The sequence below is a fragment of the Gallus gallus genome, chromosome Z (assembly GCF_016699485.2).
Source record: "Gallus gallus isolate bGalGal1 chromosome Z, bGalGal1.mat.broiler.GRCg7b, whole genome shotgun sequence".
Classification (NCBI taxonomy): domain Eukaryota; kingdom Metazoa; phylum Chordata; class Aves; order Galliformes; family Phasianidae; genus Gallus; species Gallus gallus.
The window spans coordinates 64,418,999-64,438,752 of record NC_052572.1 but is presented as its reverse complement, the minus strand read 5'-3'; the positions used below and the strand labels follow the sequence as shown (position 1 = coordinate 64,438,752).

General features: G+C 40.3%; 1 protein-coding gene and 1 long non-coding RNA gene across 8 annotated transcripts in view; one reads left to right on the top strand and one right to left on the bottom strand.

Moving 5' to 3' along the window:
- The window catches only part of ACOT12 (acyl-CoA thioesterase 12), a 31,278-nt gene extending 17,337 nt beyond the window's left edge, over positions 1-13,941 (bottom strand). For 2 of the 7 annotated variants that reach the window (XM_429179.8, XM_040656402.2), the window contains exons 1-6: positions 13,788-13,941; positions 10,674-10,743; positions 6,011-6,071; positions 4,932-5,033; positions 2,963-3,107; positions 993-1,143 (exon numbers count right to left, since the gene is read on the bottom strand). In XM_429179.8, the coding sequence (XP_429179.3) occupies positions 993-1,143; positions 2,963-3,107; positions 4,932-5,033; positions 6,011-6,071; positions 10,674-10,743; positions 13,788-13,920 (662 nt within the window). In that variant the 5' untranslated portion in view covers positions 13,921-13,941. The other 5 variants (XM_046905910.1, XM_046905911.1, XM_046905912.1 and 2 more) reach the window with 5 other exon arrangements.
- A 92-nt stretch (positions 13,942-14,033) lies between these two features.
- Positions 14,034-16,388, top strand: LOC124417555. Its single transcript, XR_006932519.1, has 2 exons — positions 14,034-14,133; positions 14,722-16,388. It is a non-coding gene; the product is annotated as an uncharacterized LOC124417555 (long non-coding RNA).
- Positions 16,389-19,754: the final 3,366 nt, after the last annotated feature.

Sequence of the window (19,754 nt, the reverse complement as noted above, 5' to 3'; positions counted from 1 at the left end):
CTGGTGACATGGGCCAACATAATGAAATATGAAGCATTACTTTCAGAGCATCCTTCACAGACTCCGATCAGTACAACTACTGTCTCCAAGTCAGAAATACATGAATAATGAATGGAACAGCAATTTAATTATTAAAGTTAAAAAAACAAAAACAAATCTAACATCTCTACACTGAAATAGGTCACTTGGTATGCAAGAAGAATTCAAATTGAAATTCAAGTGTTGCTTACAAAGAAGCTTTGTATACTGTCCAAGAACAAGGAGGAAGAAAAACAACAGTTCAAATTCAGAGGAAGAATTTAATGACAATATGCCCCGGCCATGACAAGCAATGCTAGACAGTGTCACAAAAATATTTTGTACTTATTACCTCAACATGTCAAAGCAAATTATACTACTAAAAATATCAGAACTCACAGGATGTGGGTGTTGAAGGGGCTGAAAAGGCTAGGCAACTTGTGGAGGTTAAACATCCATTCAGCATGTGCATCAATAAAAAAGAACTTGGTTCCTCTGATTCTTCTTCCCTGACTTATTCTTTCCACTGGTATAAGGATTTGCAGACCACCATTTAGTATTCTCTCTATTTTTAGCTATCCATTGATATAGGGCCAGTATGAGTTTTATTCTGACTTAATGACTGCCTCTGCTTTTAAAACACTGCACAAACCACAAGGAGTCTGGGTTTCTATATTCCTATTCCTAATGCTGACTTTCTGCAGGGAGTTTCAGGCAAATAATATAGTCTCTTTTGCCTTAGGGCCTGCATGTGTAACAGAGTGAACAAAACATGACTCCCACAGTGGTGTGGCATGCTGTGGTAAATGTACCACATAAACTGCTTAAAGACCTCCCACAATCTGAAGAAGAAAAGGCAAGGAGATTTGGATCTGCTTTTTTCACGTACTAAATTCCACTGAAACCCTAAATATTAAATTGGAGAAATACATCTACTTAGAAATATATACAGAGATTATGATGACAAAAAGTACCTTGCTGAAATACGTGCCACTGCCTCCATCCAAGCCATGATTTGACCACCAAAAGTGTTTCCATGATGGTTTGCATGAGGAGGTTGGACGAGCTCAATACTCTGTACATGAGTAAGGTCAGTTGAAACTGCATCTTGCTCTTCAAAAGTATCTGAAATATAGCAGCAATGTATGATGAATTATTTCAGCTATTAACTCTGATAGCCAAAAGGGAAATACTCCCAGTTACTGAAGTGTGCCATTTGCCTCAGATACAGTGAAAAGGAAAAATGAGAAAAGGAAGACAGGGGAAGACCTCTGTTGTTTCTAAGGGCAGAAAAACAGTGATGATTTGTTCTGTTCTACCATGCTAGCTAGAGGTGGTGGATGGTGCAACCCTAGGTCTTTGACTACGACAGCACAGTGATCCTTCCTTCCCAGGCTCTATTCTCTGAAGATGCTACATCAGAAGCAATAGCTGTGTAGCTTGGTTAGTTGAGAATGCATACAGCCAACTATCAGAGTCTGTATTTGTGTTATTCATGGTTGCTATGCATGACATCTAATGGATATTGTTAACACTATTTATCACTTATTCAATTACCTTTCATAGACTTTGACCATTGTGTATGATAGGCATCTGTGCAAATTGGTTGGAGTAAGGCATAATTATTTCATAACCTGCTACTTACAAATTTTTCATTATTAGAAACACTATAGAAGGCATAAAATGAGGAAAGAATACAGATCTGAATTAATAACCACCTTCAGTTACTCAAGCATTTCCAATTCTACTTTCAAGTGACTTTGCTTTTTCAGTTATATTTTTAAAGAATGCTTTTAGGCATGAGATGATGTCAGTAATTTACAAAGCGTACATCCGTAATACTTGCTACTTGACCTGAATTGTACTTTTGAATTTTGCCCTAATTAACTAGGTTTATGATTATATAATTGCGTGGACACATCTGACTAACCTGAACTTTGAAACTGCTTAAGTTGTTGCATAACATCTATTCAGAAGACAAACTTTACTTTCTGAATGTGCTACCTGGAAGCCTCTAATACAGTATTTTCTTCTCTCTTTCTCCTGTTTTGATCATTCTGCCTCCTGAAGTAGGTGAATTTGTGCTTAACATGATAAGGTCCTTCCACAAAATTTCTAGGCAAGGCAGTGAAATCAAAAACAGCATTTCTGATCTGTCTTTCAGCGGATTGAGCCATTTTCTATGAGGCAATTACCAAGAGAGCAAATACTTTTTTTCTTATAGTAGCCTCTACATGGTCTTATTAAATCAAGACTATAATTTATATTTAAAAGATGTTTCATCTTTCCTTAACAAAGATACATGCTGACCACTGCTTTTATGCAGTTACAGTTAAGAATTTCAAAATATGAGCAGATTTCTTTAAGATTTGTTAGTAATTTCCTTCATGACCTTTTATATAGCAACTTTGGAATACAACCGCCTTTAAGAAAAGAGATTTCTACCAGAAATAAAGATTAACTTGTTTCTTGACTAAATTTTTCTAGTTTGGTCCTGAGGAGTTGGAATTTTTTTAACATGTTTTAACAATCACATAATGAAGAATTCTCTGCATGTTGGAAATGCCTCACAGCAGGAACACAGTTCTCAGTGCTTTCTTGCACAGTCATACTCATGAATAGACTTTATCCTTCTTTCTACCTTATAACTAGTCCTATAGGACTTTATTATTGTATCGCAACATTTTGCACGAACTGTTAAACCTTACACACTATCTATAAGAAGATCTGCATTTCACACCTATTCAACACGTGCTTAGCCTTCAGTCCTGCATTTTAAATCTGGAATTTCTGAAAGACAAAGAAATACTATTTTATTAGTGCAACTATACAACGAAGCATTGCAAATCTGGCACACTTTTCAACCTGACACCATCACCTCAAGAAGCTATAGTCAGATGTTTGAACTGCTCCATAAGTTAGTTATTCCATGTTCTGTACTGACCATAGTGGTCATCTTCTTTATTACTCTCCTGCATTAGGTTCTGAAAGACCTCTTGATAGCCCAATCGGATTCTCTTCCTCTCAGTAGCCAGGGCATGCTCCAGATGGTCTTCTGCAGACAGAAGCTTTACAGGTTCTAATTCAATCTATATATATATATATATAAAAAAAAAGGCTCTTAATTTCACAATCATACCATGCACTTTGAACTCAAAATAGCATCAGCATTTTCTATAATCTTTTGTTATCAATTGTCCAAGATGACACATCTCATTAATACAAACAAGCACAGAGCTAAAGTTCAAGGGATTCTGCGTTATCTTTTCAGAGTCACTTGTTAAAACCCAATGACATTCTTTTAGCTTTCATATATACTTATATAATAACACATGCAGTTTAAACAAACAAACAAATAAGAAAAGAAATATCTTAATATATCACTTGTGTGATTTATTTACAAGATCAGGCTCCAGAAGCCTTAAAATAATGCACAGGCTCTGTAACACAGACAAAATCAGTATTTTGCATGGTAGCGCTGTATTATTTCTCAGTCTTAGAGTCTATACTCAAAATGCTTTTTTAGCTTCCTTGTCTCATCCCTGATCCTACTCAAGAGCTTCCCAGCTTTTTCCAAATGTCTCAGCTGAAAGATTAAGATGGTGAATGTATGCTGTTGCTCTCTGCACAGCTTTACCAACAACTGCTCAGGAAAAAAGGGCTTGAAAAAAGTGTTCTTTAATTTCCCCAGGACCTTAATTTGCAATGGAATTAGAACTGAAGTCTTAAATTCTCTCTGGGCAGTCTAGTTTTAAACCTATTTGTAGTTAATCATCTCCAATTTAATCCTGAAATAACCTCCCTGGAAATTTGGGCAAAAGGTAAGTGGGTTAATGCCACGGATATGATATCAAATGTTTAATAAACAAGCCTTATATCATAACATTTTAGTGCTCTCAGATTAACCAATTTAGCCATTAACTTTTCAGAGTTAAACTGAGCTTTATTTTTGGTAAAGTGCTCTGAACTGTTTCTTCAGCAAGTTGTCATGTATTGTTGCAGAAAAGAAAAGAAATAGCTGGGGTCCAGAGCCATCAGGTGGGTGGTAAACATGCCAACGGCGAGGGGATAGAACTGGGTGGGCTTTAAGGTCCCTTCCAACCTAAGCCATCCTGTGATACTGTGACTACTCTCTGTCAACCTCCAGTCAATATTTTAAAAAGGCAGATGCATTTTTATAACACATTATAAGAGTCAAGAAAGTCAGATATGAAGTATGATTCTAGCAATTTGTGTTATGAAGCAGACTACATACAAAGGGAGTTTATTAAGGAGATCTGAAGAATATACAGCCTCTCTCTCAGGAAAATATTAGAAGAACAGTGCCTGCTAAGCACAGCAATGGGAAGGCCAAATAGTACCATAACTGACTGCTGAACATCTCCAGGGGGCCAGACACTGAGGAGAATACACAGTGGCATGAAAGCTATTTAACATGAATGCTTAAGAATTAATTTACACTGTAAGACAGCTTAAAAATTTTCTTCTGTCTGAACAGTGATGACTTTGAACAATCTCTTCAAAAGAGGTAAAGAATGAAAACAAAAAAATATATGAACCCCCCCAAACCCTTACATGTATGTAAATCAGATTCTGAAAAGGAGAGAGATGGTGCAGACCCACAGGAATATTTCTTCCGGTGCATACATCTGTCAACACTGAGCCCTTATAACAGCACCAGTTCTACTACTAGTAAACGTGCAACACAAGTGGAAAAAATTATAAAAAGGCTAAGAATTTCAGAGCAGTTGTGGAAAAAACTCTTTCCTTACTGTCAGGACTTTATGTTGCTTTTCTACTATTGAATAGAATGGACTCTTATCTGTGTTTTCCATGCTTCACAATATAAAATTTGGACTATTTCAGAGAAACTTGTTCCCAACTTCAACCACAGAAGAAAACAGAAAGAATACCTTTTTAGCACCGACTGGCTTGACTACATATGTTGCATATGCCACACTCACAATTTTTTCAACATTAGTCAAAACATCCTGCACTGTAACCTTGATGCCAACCTACGGAGAAGGAGGTTGTGAGACAAAGGGACAAAAAAAGTAATTACACCATTGTCAGTTGAATTGAGATAAAGCAGTGCACTGTGTATCAAATTAATCACATCCTGTCTCTTAAACCCAAAGGAAGAACAAAAGTAAGAAGACTGACCTGCTATCACTGATAGAGCTCTGAACATTTAAGAATATCAATATTCTCTGACCCCTGAAAAGTTTTTAGTATATGGATGCTTCCTATCAGTTGCAGGGTAAAATAAAAAATGGGAGAGACATTTAGTTTATGGATATCTAATTACCTGTGTATCATTCGGAGTTCTCATCCAAATCTACTATCTGTATGAACAATTAAACCTTTATAAACATGCAGAACACTTGAAGAAATTCATTTGAACCTCTGAAAAAGGCCTGATGTGCATCAAACCTTCTGATGTTTTATTTTTGAATTGTGGAATACATCTTCTAGAATATGCATAATTCCCACTGATATTAAGAAAACTGGACTTGGGCAGAAGTCAGAAAAAAGTATCCTTAAGGCTTAATTCTCATTTTGAGTGATTGGGCAATGCATTGTTACAATATGAAGAACATGCACTCCACTGAGAGAAATATTCCCATACCACAAGTTTCAAAAATACTTAGAACTCCACATATTCAGTCAATTCTGGCTTTGATCCAAAGATTCCTTTGAGGTTAATAGCTTTGGACTGGACTAACACCACCTATCCCATCCTGTCCATAATATCTGCCAAATATTCTGTCTTCAGGGCCCAGTTTCTGCTTTGACATGGATTATTTAACAGGCAATATGTATTTATAATAGTCATTATGAAACTAGAGTTTCATTAGGCAGTGCTGTTGTTTATGCATCTGTAGAAAGCGCCTTCTGAAATTAGTAAGGCTGGGCCCTTGTTGTGTTCCTCCTCCCATCTCTCTTCTCTGCACTTTAAGCATCATTATAAATACAAATGGTAATGTCTTACCTCCATGCTGGTTTTGAATGCTCTGTTCACCTTTGCTTTAATGGTAATAACTTGTCCAACTCTGTTAAGAAGAGTAAAATCTTCTTATGGTGTGTAATCATGCAGCTTAATAATGGTTTGCACCTCCCTCCCTCTCTAGCTATCCATAATAGTAGAGAAGAAAATCTCTGGATGAAGCTGTCACTAGCTGTGATCAGTTTGTACCTTCCACTGTGCACTGCAAATGCAGTGAAAAAGGTTAAGCACAATTATTTGCAAGTCAGGCTTCAATCATACTCAGTATCATGCTCAATAATGATTTCAGTCACTCAGAAAACAGCATAAGCTTATCATTCAGTATCCTTTGTACCTGTATGGCATCAGGTATGCTCAGCACCCAAGTCCTTGAGAAATTTCAGCCTAGATTCTGCTTTTGCTCAAAGGCATATCTTGCCACAAGTTACACGAAGTTACTGAGTGAATCTAGCTGCAGAACTGCATGGGATATGCTCTATATACATTCTCCAGCATACACATACTTAAATACTAGGAAATACTTTCAGTCTCTGCTCTATTCCCAAGCACACTTTTAAGTTTTTGAAGAATGTGGAAGGAGTTTACTTTCCGTGTTTTGGACGTGCAAGGCAGCAGCATGCCCCTTCAGTGTCCTAGCAGGGTACTTCTGAACAACTGCTCCTCTTTTTCATTTGTCTACACAGAATATCTAAGCAGAACAATATATTTTCATCTACACAAAATCAATTGGCTGTGAAAACATATTCTTTCCTTACAGAACTTCTAAAATGCTTCTTATATACTGATAACAAGACTGGCTCTTATTTCTAATATCCTGTTATTAGGCAAAGTTGAAAGAAGGCAGCCTCCCCCAGACCTGTCTTACTGAGCATCTTATTGATATGCATGGTGAGAACCACACCTAAAATAACAGGCCACTGACTTAACGGAAGTCAGACTTACTTAAAGCTGCTAAGGATCAGACCCAAAGCAGAGTGCAGCAAGCTGCAGCCATGGCTGCCAGATGTAACTTGGCTACATATGAAACAAAAATTTACAGCACAGTATGATCCTAGTTTAGTTAAAATATATATATTTAATGAATAGGGTTTTGATATGTAAAGGTAAGGCTTTTCTTAAACTGCTTCTCTTACTGTCAGAATTTCAAGCAGGTTGTTCTCAAACACTTAAAATGGAAAATAAGAAACCTGTCCCTTTACAGCTCCAGACAAGCAGAATGAATTGCATACAATTTTTCTTTTTCTTGCTCACATTCAAGAATGCAAGTGGAAACCTTCGCATAGACAGGGAAAAAAAATGGTTAGAGGTATGATTTAGGACCTTCTGCAGACACACAGCTTTTCAAGATATGTAGGAGCTTTTCTCCTATGCAGAAACATTACCATAATTCCAGGCGATCACCAATTAGAAATTTAACAGAAGAAGTGATGAATTCTGCACCTGACACAGTGCGTATGTACAGACTGGAGGATGAGAGGCAAAGAGCAGCAGTGCAGAAAAGGATGTGGTGGCTCTGGTGCCAACAAGATGAATGCGAGCCAGCAGCGTGCCTGGAGCCTGAAGGGCCAGCCGTGCCTGGGGTGCATCGGGCCCAGCGCTGCAAGGCTTGTGCCACTGTGTTCTGCATTGTGTGGCCTCACCTCCAGCACTGCATGCGGGCTGGCAGTGTGAGAAGGACAAAGAACTATCAGAGGGTGCCCAAGGGAGAGCTACAAACATGGAGAAGGGTCTGCAGGGGAAGGTGAATAGGTTTGCTCAGCACAGAGCAGAGGAGCCAAGGGGAGACCTCATGGAGGCTGCAGCCCTCACAGGGAGTGGAGGGCAGCGCTGAGCTCTGCCCTCCGTGACAGCGACAGGGCCTGAGGGAACAGCATGGAGCTGGGCCAAGGGAGAGCTGGGGGAGTTAGGGAACGGTTATGCCCCAGAGGGCACTGGGCATGGCACAGCTCCCCAGGGCAGCGGGCATGGCCTATGTTTGGACAGCACTCAGATACAGGGTTTTGGAGTTTCCTCTGCTGGAGCCAGGAGTTGGACCTGATGGTCCTTCTTCCTCTGAAGATTCTGCATTTACCATTGACTCCCCAAGAGGATTACAGTAATATAGTAATAAAGCTAATGAGAAGCACAAGGTCAAAAAAGATAAGCTCTGTAGACTCAACTATGGCATACACTATTAGCAAGTATGATATTTTCCCTTAAAGAGAGAGTTCAGAGAGTTGTCGACAACATCATGGTACCTGTGAACAACACCACGTTGACAGACTGTCCCCAAGGTCCCCTGTGTGAGTCTCTATCCCAAATAGCACTTCACTGTTCTTCTCCGCAAAAGATTGTGTCAGACCTTTGCTAGTCCCCTGGGGACTACCTACCTCCCTGGGGACTCTCTTCTTCCTATTTTTGAGAATATTGCATAACAGAGGCTGGAAAGGTAGGACTGGGTCTGTTGATGTTTGAGGAACTGCAGAACTTGAGGGAAGTATATAACAAAGTTGGATGTGATCTCACTCAACCTGAGGAGCGAGCCCTGCAACAAGACAGGTTCGAATTTCAGAGACATCAGACTGCATGACTGACTTACATCTCCCCTGGTACTCCAGTCTGTCCACCTGAACTCGCATTTCATAGCAGAAGCACGTCCTTTTGGGGTCCGTGGCCGTATCAGAAAATAAAGATGTCAGAATGGAGACTGTAAAACAGTATGATCAGGAAATGTCTATGTACTTTCCAGAGCTGTTTCAAAATGGAATTTTTTACACTATATCATGTATTCTGTCTTCGGAAAAACCAATTTATCTAAGACAAGACAGCTGATTAGCTTGGGCAGAAGTCATAGAACATCACACTTTCTCTCGTAACTGCCAGGAGGAGTCTGAAATCTATCAGAATGACTCACAAACAGAGTATTAGCAAAAGTGAAATGTCATTTGAAGTCAAGTTTTCTTACTACCACTGAGCTGCTGCATTTTAAAAGACAAGGAAGAGGGATTTATTTGTTATCATGACACAAAGCGGAGTTTTGCAATATGTGGATGTACAATGAAAAGTTGTGTTTCCATGCCAATTGACAAGACATAAGCACAGAAGAGTTAATCCCTACAGAATATCTGGTAATCTGAGTTAGGTAAATGAAACCTTACAGCCAGTAACTTAAAACTTAGAAAATAGAAGAGCTCTCTCACTCAAAATGTTTGTCTACTCTGGTGAAGTTTTAGAAATGTTAGGGCTGACCTGAGGCTGAAGAATAATTACTGAAATGACTTCACAGTTACGAGGCTTGTGAATAAATTAATGTTAATAATAAAAAAACTGGCACGGTAAGTGGAAGTAGAACAAGAAAAATAGTTAAAAATAAATTGGGAAGGACAGTATCTTCTTTAGAAGCTCGGGTCTGCTTTCAGAAACAAGTATGAAGCTACTGAAGTCTGAAATATTGTGCCAGAAACAGAAATATTACCCTGACTTCATTTGCAGGACCCTGTGATTGCAGTTTTCATGAACAGGTTTTTTTCCCAAGGAAAAGTTTAAAACCAGAGAACAAATACAATTAAAACATTTTAAAGCTTCTTGTACAACAGATGAAGAACACACTGTGATTTCACCATGACCATATTCACCCACTGTACTACTGCTTCAGGTTCTCATCTTCGAAGCCACTAGTCTAAAAATCTGTTGTTTAGCAGTATGAGTGGATGCTTATTTTACATTCATGTACTGTTTTCAACTGACATCAGCTGTACATCTGCCAGGCAGTGTTTCCTGGCTTACTATCACAACCCCCCCCCTGCATGTACATAGGTAGGTAAGCAGTTCTATCCCATCTGTGCCATCACTTATGTACTCATAAATTTTTAGTTTGTAAGGTGCAAATACACAAATGAGAAGTTCACAGACCATTTTTCTTCTTTTGTTCATGTCCTGGTGCTGCAGTAGCTCAGGTTCTGTAATGTGACAAATTTCCACACATAGTTTTGCCTGTTTAACTGTTAGTTAATCATGGCTTTTACGTAAATGGTTCATTACAGCATTAACTACAAGTAATGGCTGTAAGTTCATGGCAAGATAAAGTTTAGAAAAAATGTGCCATTTTCTCCCACAGTATCTTTTTTTTTCCTTGGAAAATCATGAAAAATGTTTTTTAAAATGTTGCTTGCCTTTTAAGCACCATGCTGCTTTGTAGACTTAGTAAGTATTAAATAATCACAAATACAGAACATTTGTTTTGCTACCAGAAGATTTTTTTTAGGAAGAGTTGAATGAAAGATGGTGAGAAAAAGCATTTGTGATACAAATGATAGAAAAAAATCATACAGTAACTTTCATAGGTCTGTCTTCCTTGTTTAGTGAGATAAGTAATGTTGTGAAGTATTCACATAAACCGTAGCCAAAGATCATTAGGCCACTGGTTTCTCACCTGGTATCAATGTTGTCAGGTCAAATAAGTACACGTTATTTTGGACTTCAGAAATTGATTTGTTTCTAGTAGTGTCAGGCTATCACAGACAGAAAGGAGCAATCTGGAGACTGAACCCTGTAACACTGGAGAGTTCACTGTCCCATTTTACCATGATTTTACAATGCCTCAGTTTATCTCTGCCAAATAAGAAACTCTAAAGTGAAAACATTTGATGATTGCTAGCCGTTTTTGTACCTGGCAGCCTCTTCAAACTGTATGTCATCCATAGATGCTGTCACACAAGACACACCAGCATGTTTCTCAGCTACAAGAGACACAGGACACAGAGTTACTACACTGCTCCAGCAGCAAACCATTCACCTATACACTCATATTTTGCATGAGAGACAGAGATGAAACACATCAGATCCCAGTTTGCCTTGTGATCACCCCAAAGCAAACGTGCAGTAAACCCTTTAGAAAAAAAAAAGGAGCTATATAAGAGTAATACATACCATGAAATAAGGGTAGTATCAGGAGATGAGTTTGGACGATTATAGTGATTCTGCTGAGTTTGAAAGCTCTATTTATGGTCTTCTGCTAAAAAGGGACACTCTGATACAAGAGAGCTAACAAGCACGTTCCAGGACAAAAAGTATTAGTAGGTCTACAGCAATCCCAGCAATCACCTCAAAACTAGGATTCTGTGAATCCTGGCTATGCTAAATCTGCATAGAAGCTTTATGTTACGCGAGAATTCCAAGACAAAGGAAAATTCGGTAGCATGGTCATAGCAGTGGCAAGCAGGTAAGTGCATGCCCCCAATGTTGCATTAAAATGCAGAAACTAAACGTTAAAAAAAAAATCAAGATTCAAACATTAAATAACTATTTACTTTTTATAACAATTGCAATATACTATTAGCAAAATGTGTGCTATGCTCCCCATCTCCCTAGGACACAGTTGGTCAAAAAAAAAAATACCATCTATTTCTATTAATTAGGAAAGTTAACTATAAAAAAGGGTAACATCTATACTGTTAGTATTTGATAGTTCAATAGTTATTCTTTTAATAGCAAGTTATTGTGATTTACCATTTATTTGCCAAGAGCATCTAGAGTTTCATGTCACAGGCTCCAGCACCTCAGAGGCTGTGCACACACTAGGAACCTTGGCTCCAAAAAAGTTTCCTGGCTGACAAAGGCTATAAACAGAGGAGTCCCAGGAAATGCTGCTGGTAGTGCTGTGCCAAGCAGGCGGGGGGTCTCACTCACAAGAAGCCTAACAATATTTTTTAGTGATCTGTGTGAGAATAAGCTTGGAGGGGTAAGACAGAGGATGATGCATGAGTTATCACAGAACCTGAGAAATTCCCTTTTAAAGTATGATGGTGAAACACATGAAGGCACTCATAAGGAACACATCGAACCACTGAGGGGAAGAGGTCCTATCAGTTAAGAGTCTGGAGCTGTAATAGAAGATGATGAGTATGATGGCGATAGCTCATGACCTCAAAAGTGGAGCAAGCAGCCAGTTGGGTCAAGCCTAAAGCAGTAGGACACAGAACATGGGAGGTGTGACACAGGTGCTGGCAACTGCAGCAGCTGGCACTAGCACTGGGAAAAGGTGCTAAAGCAAAAAAATCTATGTCTGGCATGTTTAGTGTGCTGTGACACAGGACTCAAGTGTTAAAATCTCTCTATGTGGCAACAGGATGAGTGGTATGACTGACTGCTGCTGTTCTAAGGCAAACCAAGGAAAAACAGTCAGAGAAGGTAGACTGAAAGCAAGCTCCACAGTCAGTCTGCAGCTGATTAAGATTGCAGATTCACTTGTAGCCCATGGCTACTGAGCTGGGACTCTGTTAGGGGTTTTCTGCAGTGAGGAACCTTTCAAAAAGAGCATTTTTAAGAGAAAAATAACCAAAACACTGAAGACAAAGCAACTCCTTCATGCTGCATCACACCTCTTAGTAAACCTGCAGTGGCCCTGAGAAGTGTGCTGGCTGCTGCTCCCGCATCTCACTTCTTTCTTCTTCTGAAGGGTTATATTATCATACAGTCATTTGAGTGGGAATGGGCCTTTAAAGGTCACCTCATCCACCTCTGCTGCAAGGAACAGGGATACCTACAGCTACATCAGGTGTGCAGAGCCTGGTCCAGACTGTATGTACAGCTGCAGGCCTCCTACATGTAGGAATGGAATGTTGTTTCTGCATTAGATACTGAAAAGGGGGAACTGATCTGAAGTAGAGCACAATGTATTTGTATTTTGTAACTTCTCCTTAGAAATAGCTGATGTGAAAAGGTAGAAATACCATATATGTTAGTGGCATATTTTAGAAGTATAGTTGCTGAATTATGTGATTAATTCTTGCTTGCAAAACTGCAATAGTATTATGGACTAGAAAGCATACTGTAGGGCTATTCTGTTTAGATAAGAGACCCTCAGTAAAAGAAAAACAGACTTAACAAACATTAAAGAAGCCAGGGCCTCTACATAAGGTTGGATTGCCTCACTCTGTGGATAGGTTGGGATGAAGATACTCCTCTCTATCCTCCTTCCAAGCTTACGTCTATGCAAGGACGAGCAGATGTCCAGAAACAATGACCTAGTATTGAGTGACCAAGTGTGAGAAGTTAATTATTTAGCAATATATGCTTAGCTAGCAACAATTTATGTTTAGTTGAGCATTGGGAAGATTGTGAAACTGAAGTACTCAGCCAATGCAGAACCAGGGGAGAAAGGGATAAGCGTCGAGTAACAGAGCATAAGAGATGTAACACTGTTTTCTGTGTGCTTTCCTGCTTGCAGGAGGCGTGCCATTGCATTTGTGAATAAAATCTGCTTTATCAGAAATACCGTCCTGATAAATTATTTGGTTATTTCCAACATGCACCACACACGCCTGCACAGCCAGCACCCAGATGGGCACAGCAATGCCATGAGAGCACACGCTCCTCACATCGCGCTGCTCTCCACGAGGCTTCGTGTGCACGAGTGTATATGGCTGCCGGCAGATCACCATCTCCAGAAGCCATCGGAGAGATGTTAAAAGTTTGTGAAGTGGGTGGCCCTTAAATTAGAGGTTCTCTTTCCCTTCCTCCAGTACTCCTCACTACTCCATCCCTGACCTTCCCTCCACTGCCTTTTTTTTTTTTTTTCTTTTTTGCTCTCCCCACCCTCGCAGCTCCCTCTCGGACCCATCAGCTGCCTCGAAGCCCAAACCCCCCAGGCCTCACGCTGTCCCTGGGGGTGGAAAGCCGCCCACCCCCCAGCCGAGCGCGGTGTGTGTGAGGGGCTCCGGGCGGCAAATGGAGACAGGGGTGCCTGTCCCGTTCGCCCCGCCGCGCCGCCCGGCCCCTCTACCTGCCAAGCAGGCGGTGGCGTCCATCCACTTCAGGAGCTGCCCGGCGTTCAGTTCCCCGCGGTGGTCGGCGTGGGCCGGCAGGACGCTCTGGCACATGGGCACCCATCCCTCCGCCGTCCCGCACCGCTCCATGCCGCTGCTCGGGGCAGTGTCGGCCGAAGCCGGTCCGCCCCGGCCTCCTCGCTCCCCGCCAGGCTGGGCGGGCCCGTCCCGCCTCAGCGCCCGTGACTGAGAGGGAATCGCCCCCTCTTGGCGGGGCGGGCAGTGGGCAGGTGCGCGGTTCTTACCTGATACCTGCTGTCCGCTGTGAGATGAGAGCTATAAGGCTGCTAGTTTCTCCGGCAGGTAAAGGGGAAATCGAAAACTGCAGTGTGGAGTGCATGCTTGGGCGAGTGGTCAGCAGACCTCGCCTAGCTGCACAGCAGTCTTAGAGAAACGGCAATGGCAACTTCTCTCATTTCTGTTGGGATAAGGGAAGCTAGTACTTGGGAAGGGCACTGTGGAGCTGCAGGTAACTCGTGATTTCTAAGGAAGGTGTGGTGCGACGCCGCTCTCTTGGAGATAGGAGCTGCCCACCAGGAGCAGAGTGGGCATCGAGCAGCTGAATGAGTGCCACGAATGGCTGCTGCTGCGTTCTCTACTTCGCAGCCATGGGGAGTGAGGTGACACTCACAGCCAAGATACAGCTCCTTTTCCCAGACCAGCCTTAGCTTTTTTAAGCAGTCTTAAGCCCTCCTGTACCTCTCCTCTTGCCCTGTCTGCTGAACTAACTGGAATGTCTGTCATGTCCATCTTCCAGCTTCAGCAGTTCCGTTCACTGCAGCCCCTGGTATTCCTTTAGCTTGCACAGTCTCTATCAGTGTACCTTTTTCACAGTTGTCAGTATTTGGCCTCAGAAAACACCTGGCAGACCAGTATCACTCTCCTTCACAGATGAAAGGATTCAGAAATTAAGTTACCAGCTCAAGTTCACAGAGATCTGTGGCAGACATTCAGAGCTTCCCAGCAGAAAATTGCCTTGTGCGGCACAGCAGCCATACCAGCACTGCTAGAAGAAGCTGGCAGGACTACCTACCAGGTGAAGGCAGTGAGAGGCAGATGACCAGATGTGTCTTGACTATCTCCAGAGCAGGAGACTCCTCAACCTCTCTGGGCAGCCTGTTCCACAGCTCTCTCAACCCACAGTGAAGACGTTCTTTACTGATGCCCATTGTGGCAAAGGGAACAAATGGTCACGGGCAGATGGGAGATGCCTAATATCCAAACCCATACATTGCTGAGCTACAGTCTTTGGTGAAAGCTTTCTTCTGAAATGAGAACTGCTGGTGAGCTAGTGAGCTCAACTCCAAAGGTTTGGTTAACCACATAAGACATTGGCTTTCCTTCAGAAGTTATTAGCTAATGCGGTTTTAAAGTGTTTGTCAATAAATGTTTCTAACTTTATGGCTTGAGGCCTGAACTGAAACAGTAAAAAGAAAAGAAACAAGTGCAGTATTGTTTTAAATAGTTTTAAAAGGAAAAAACAAACAAACAAACAAACAAAAACCCTAACAATGGGTATTAGATTATTCCCTCCCAATAACATGTATTTGTAATGGAAGCAACGCAATGTTAAAGGCTTTGTGTGGCACAATAGCACATCTCACAGGTGCTGTGATGAACAGGACACAGCGCAGTGCCTGTAAGGGAACTGTAATAGGAGAGGTAAGGCATTTTATTAATAAGAGATGAGCTCAACATTAGATGTGAATAAATCTTCTGTAAAATAAAGCCATTAGAGCTAGCAAGAAGTATTACTCAATCATACAGTAGCAGACAGTTCAACTAATGTAGCTGCTCTAGATCTGACCCTCAGCCAAGTGAGACCTTATTCTGTAAATGTTGTAGGACAAAGGAGGTCTGATTTAGTATCAAAAATTTCACAGAAGCCTATAATCTAGAACTGTTTTTTAGGTGCCTACCAAATTCTATCAATGTTTAAACAGATTTATGCAACACCAGTGAGCTGCGGAGTTCATTGGGAAACTACAGCCTAATGTGGTAATGGTGACATCATTAGCATGTTCACAGGTCTCTTCTTACCAATGGAATCAGGAGGGCTACAACATGCCTCCAGAGTGACCTCAGAGTGACTATTTTGGGTAATGTTTTAAATGCAGACATCAGTTACTGCAGTAAACTGACTGGAATATTCAGCTGTGCATCTTTGTAGGTTTTGTGCTTCTATTTTCTCGAAACAAACACACCTCTGCCTGAACTCATACACGTTTTGGAGAGTCATACGTTTCTCCCATAACCCTAGTTACTCCTGGAGAAAAGTGGTGTTTCTTTGACACAGCTTTTGAAAATACAACTACTTCTTGTAAAATGAAACTTTATTCTAAAATGTATCCAAAATTGCAAGACACAAGCACCATTAAACAGATAAATAGACATATATTTATGTACAGAGAGCATCAAAACACAAAACAATTGTTAATATAATTCTTATACCATTTTAATGAGTATCCATCAATAAAACTTTACAATTTAAAGAAGACTTTTCAGTTGCAAAACAGTTGTAAAATCATATGTATAAATTATGTTTACTACAATTCCAATAACAGAGGCAAAGTAAAATACAAAAATAATAATCAATACTGCAAATTCAAATACAAAACCCAAAGTAATGCTGCACAGGTACATACGTACACTGGATGAATTCATGCAGCTAGGCAGTGCAACAAATTAACTGCTTAGTTTAACTTATCACAAAGTGGAACAACCATGTCGGCAAACAGAAGAAAATATATTTTTGTAATAAATCATAGTGCATTTTGAAGTTAGACTTTATAAAATGATTGTTGAGTGATATACTTCTAAAATCCCCCATGTGATTTGAGATTCCCCAACTCCTCTCCTGCAAAATAAAATACAAATGACAAAAGCTAAAAAACCCACTGTAGTACAGAGTCTGATGTACTGGTACCATCTTGATTTTTTATCCTTGGTATCAGACTTGTTTGCAAGAGTCCATGTCCCTAGGGACATACATTACTCCTTGCTATGTGAAAAGTAAATCTTAAACGTTCAAATGCTATCCCCATTAAGTTGAATCTCACATGATGCGTAGACTGCGCTGGTTTAGAGAGACACAGCTGAGCCTTGAGAAAATAACTCTTAAATCCCTACAAATTACAGAGAGAGAGTAAAACGGAGGACAGAGAGACCTCTTCATTACCGAGGTTCCTATCCCTAATTGCTTTGATTACACAAACACAGAATAACATAAAAGGCTTTTATGGCTTGGATGAAATTTCTTCGAATTTGCTGGGCAAGCGGAAAGCCCACATTTCTCCACAGAGCTTGCCTTTCACAGTGTAGAAGGCTATGGACTGTTTTGGTTGGTGAAAGGAAGCCTCAGGTAACTGGATGGAAAAATACTTCCACAGTGAAAATGTTTTAGAGATAAGGAAACAAAATCAGAACAGAACCTCGTGAAAACTCGTGATTTCTTGTGTAGCTGTGATACTAAAACATGGCTGTTCACCTTTCAGTTCTGTGTTGGTTGGTACGTCATGATCAAACATAGTTAAATGTGAGGCACACGCCTCATCAAATGTTACTGGTTAGATGTCTAAGTTAGATGAGATACAATTACACAGTCTGACGCTTTTTCCTAAAGTCTTAAGTGATAAGCACGCTCAGTGTTTTCACTAGGAAGTCACTGCTAATGCTACATTTCTTTGCTGAGAAGACATTAATGCACAGCAGCCTGTAAACTACTGAAGAGTTGCTCCCTGCATCCTTTGTGCATCCACAACTCCCTTTCAAGCCAATGATAACTTTCATGTTAATAAGTTTCAAGCAAACAAGGGATGCAGGAAAACACCTGTATTGGGTAAACAAGGTAGCAATTTATACAGCAGCATTTCTAAATTTTCAACATGCAAGCACATGTAGAGAGAAGCTAAGAGACAGCATGCACTGCAGTGATATGTCATTGTGCTTATGTCTGGTGGAGAACACTATGGCGTTTTCACCTGGGAAAACATAAACATTAGACCCAGAAGACTCAAATAGCCAGTATTAATGAAGCCATCAGCTACTATGTAGTAAAGAATACCCCAAAGGTTTGTCCGCTCGTAGCTTATAGATACTGAAGCTGAAGAGAATTACAAAGGCACAATACAAGCCTATATTTCTTGTAAATTATATATATTCATATATTTTGCTCAAACCACCTCAAGATACTGAATGATAAAATATAACTGAAAATATAAACATTAATTGAAAGTTAAGCACTAAAAATAAATGCTTGCTGGAGAAGATAGCTCATTACTTGCTACATTTCAACACTTCCCGGGTGCTAATCTTGTCCACATCTCCTCCATGGCTGACAAAACCCATCAAGATGTTCAAGAATATGGTGATCCACTGAGAAAAATGCAAGAGTATCAGGCAACAGACAGAATGGCTGTATGCATCTGAAAAGTTGTCCAGAAGTGGCTACCACAGTTACCTTTGCAACTGCCACTGCTTTATTCTCGGCCCAGAATTCACTAAGGACCCAGAGGCAGGAACAGAAAAAATCACGGAGGGATGACTCTTAGGGTAATTCTCGAAGATAATATTTTGGTTCAGTTCAGCACTTAAAACATCAAACAGCAGAGCAGGGATTGTACTAGCATACGTAAGAACCATTTCTCAGTTTTTCTATTCATAGCTACACAAGATGCTTATCATTTTCAACACCGAATGACCCACAACTCTGAAAATACAGCAAACATACTAATACTGCTGCTGTTAGACTCCTTAAAATATAAAAAATAAATTACACCTACGTTTGTGTGATGAAATTATATGGCAACTTTGGAGGCAGCCACTCTTTGGAGGCTCAGCTGAGACAATGTGGACACTTCATGAAGGTGAAAAGGCGCAAGTTGCAACATTCATATTTTTAAACCTCAGCTGTTCCTCAGCTTGCAACAAGAAGTGGTATGATTGTTTTGACTTGGTACCCATGGTGAATGAAGAAAGACAGATACCAAGTGGGTGAGAATTAAGGTAGGTGTATGGTGCAAGCCTGAGGTGGAACCTAGATGGGCTTTGCTAACCCAGACAGTAATGCTGTCTGCAAAAATCTGGTCTATCTGAAACTGGGTACCTTCCTTATCTCCAAACCAGCATATGAAATTATATACATTTACAGAAAGCGTACAAAAAATCCCCATATACTGCCATTACTACCTGAATTTTCACAATCCTAAATTAGGAGCTTCTAGATTCATTCCTGAAAGCTCTTAGGAAAGGAATCTAGTCATCCCTAGAAAGTATATACATTAATATCTTAGTTACAACCTCACAGCTGAATTTAAAAGCAGCATATGCTATTGCTGGTGTTGATTCATCTATGCAATGGTTTCTTCATATGTTGCTTTAAATGAATGAATCAGTGCAGACAAAGAATGAGAGAGCCCATTTAACAAATAAAGGAGGGCAGGGATAAACCTTCCAGAAATGTTTAACAAGCTAATTCAAGTTACCCCTGCTTATATATATATATATATATATATATATATAAAAAAAAAAGAAAAAAAAGAAAGAAAAAAAAAAAGAAGTACAGAAGGAGACAAAATAGCAAACTACGGGGCAGAAATCATGTTTGAGACTGTGAGACTGAAGGATTCAAAAACTCATCTGGAAGCCACATGGATTCAGATTCTCAGGAGCTGTTATTCTTTCCCATTCCAGCCCATTCCAGGGATGTGAAGCTAAGTATTAAACCCAACTGTATGCTCTTAAAAGCAATCAGAATTTATTACTGGAGAGGGCGATGGATGCCATCATACAGTTTTCCAGAGGCATCTCTGCTTCTGCCCTTCCTGTGACTTAAAAGCTGAAACATAGACTGGTAATTTTTAGGTGGCTAAAGTTAGGGTAGGCTGAATCAGACCAGTGTGGAACAAAACTATGTCTGGTGTGGT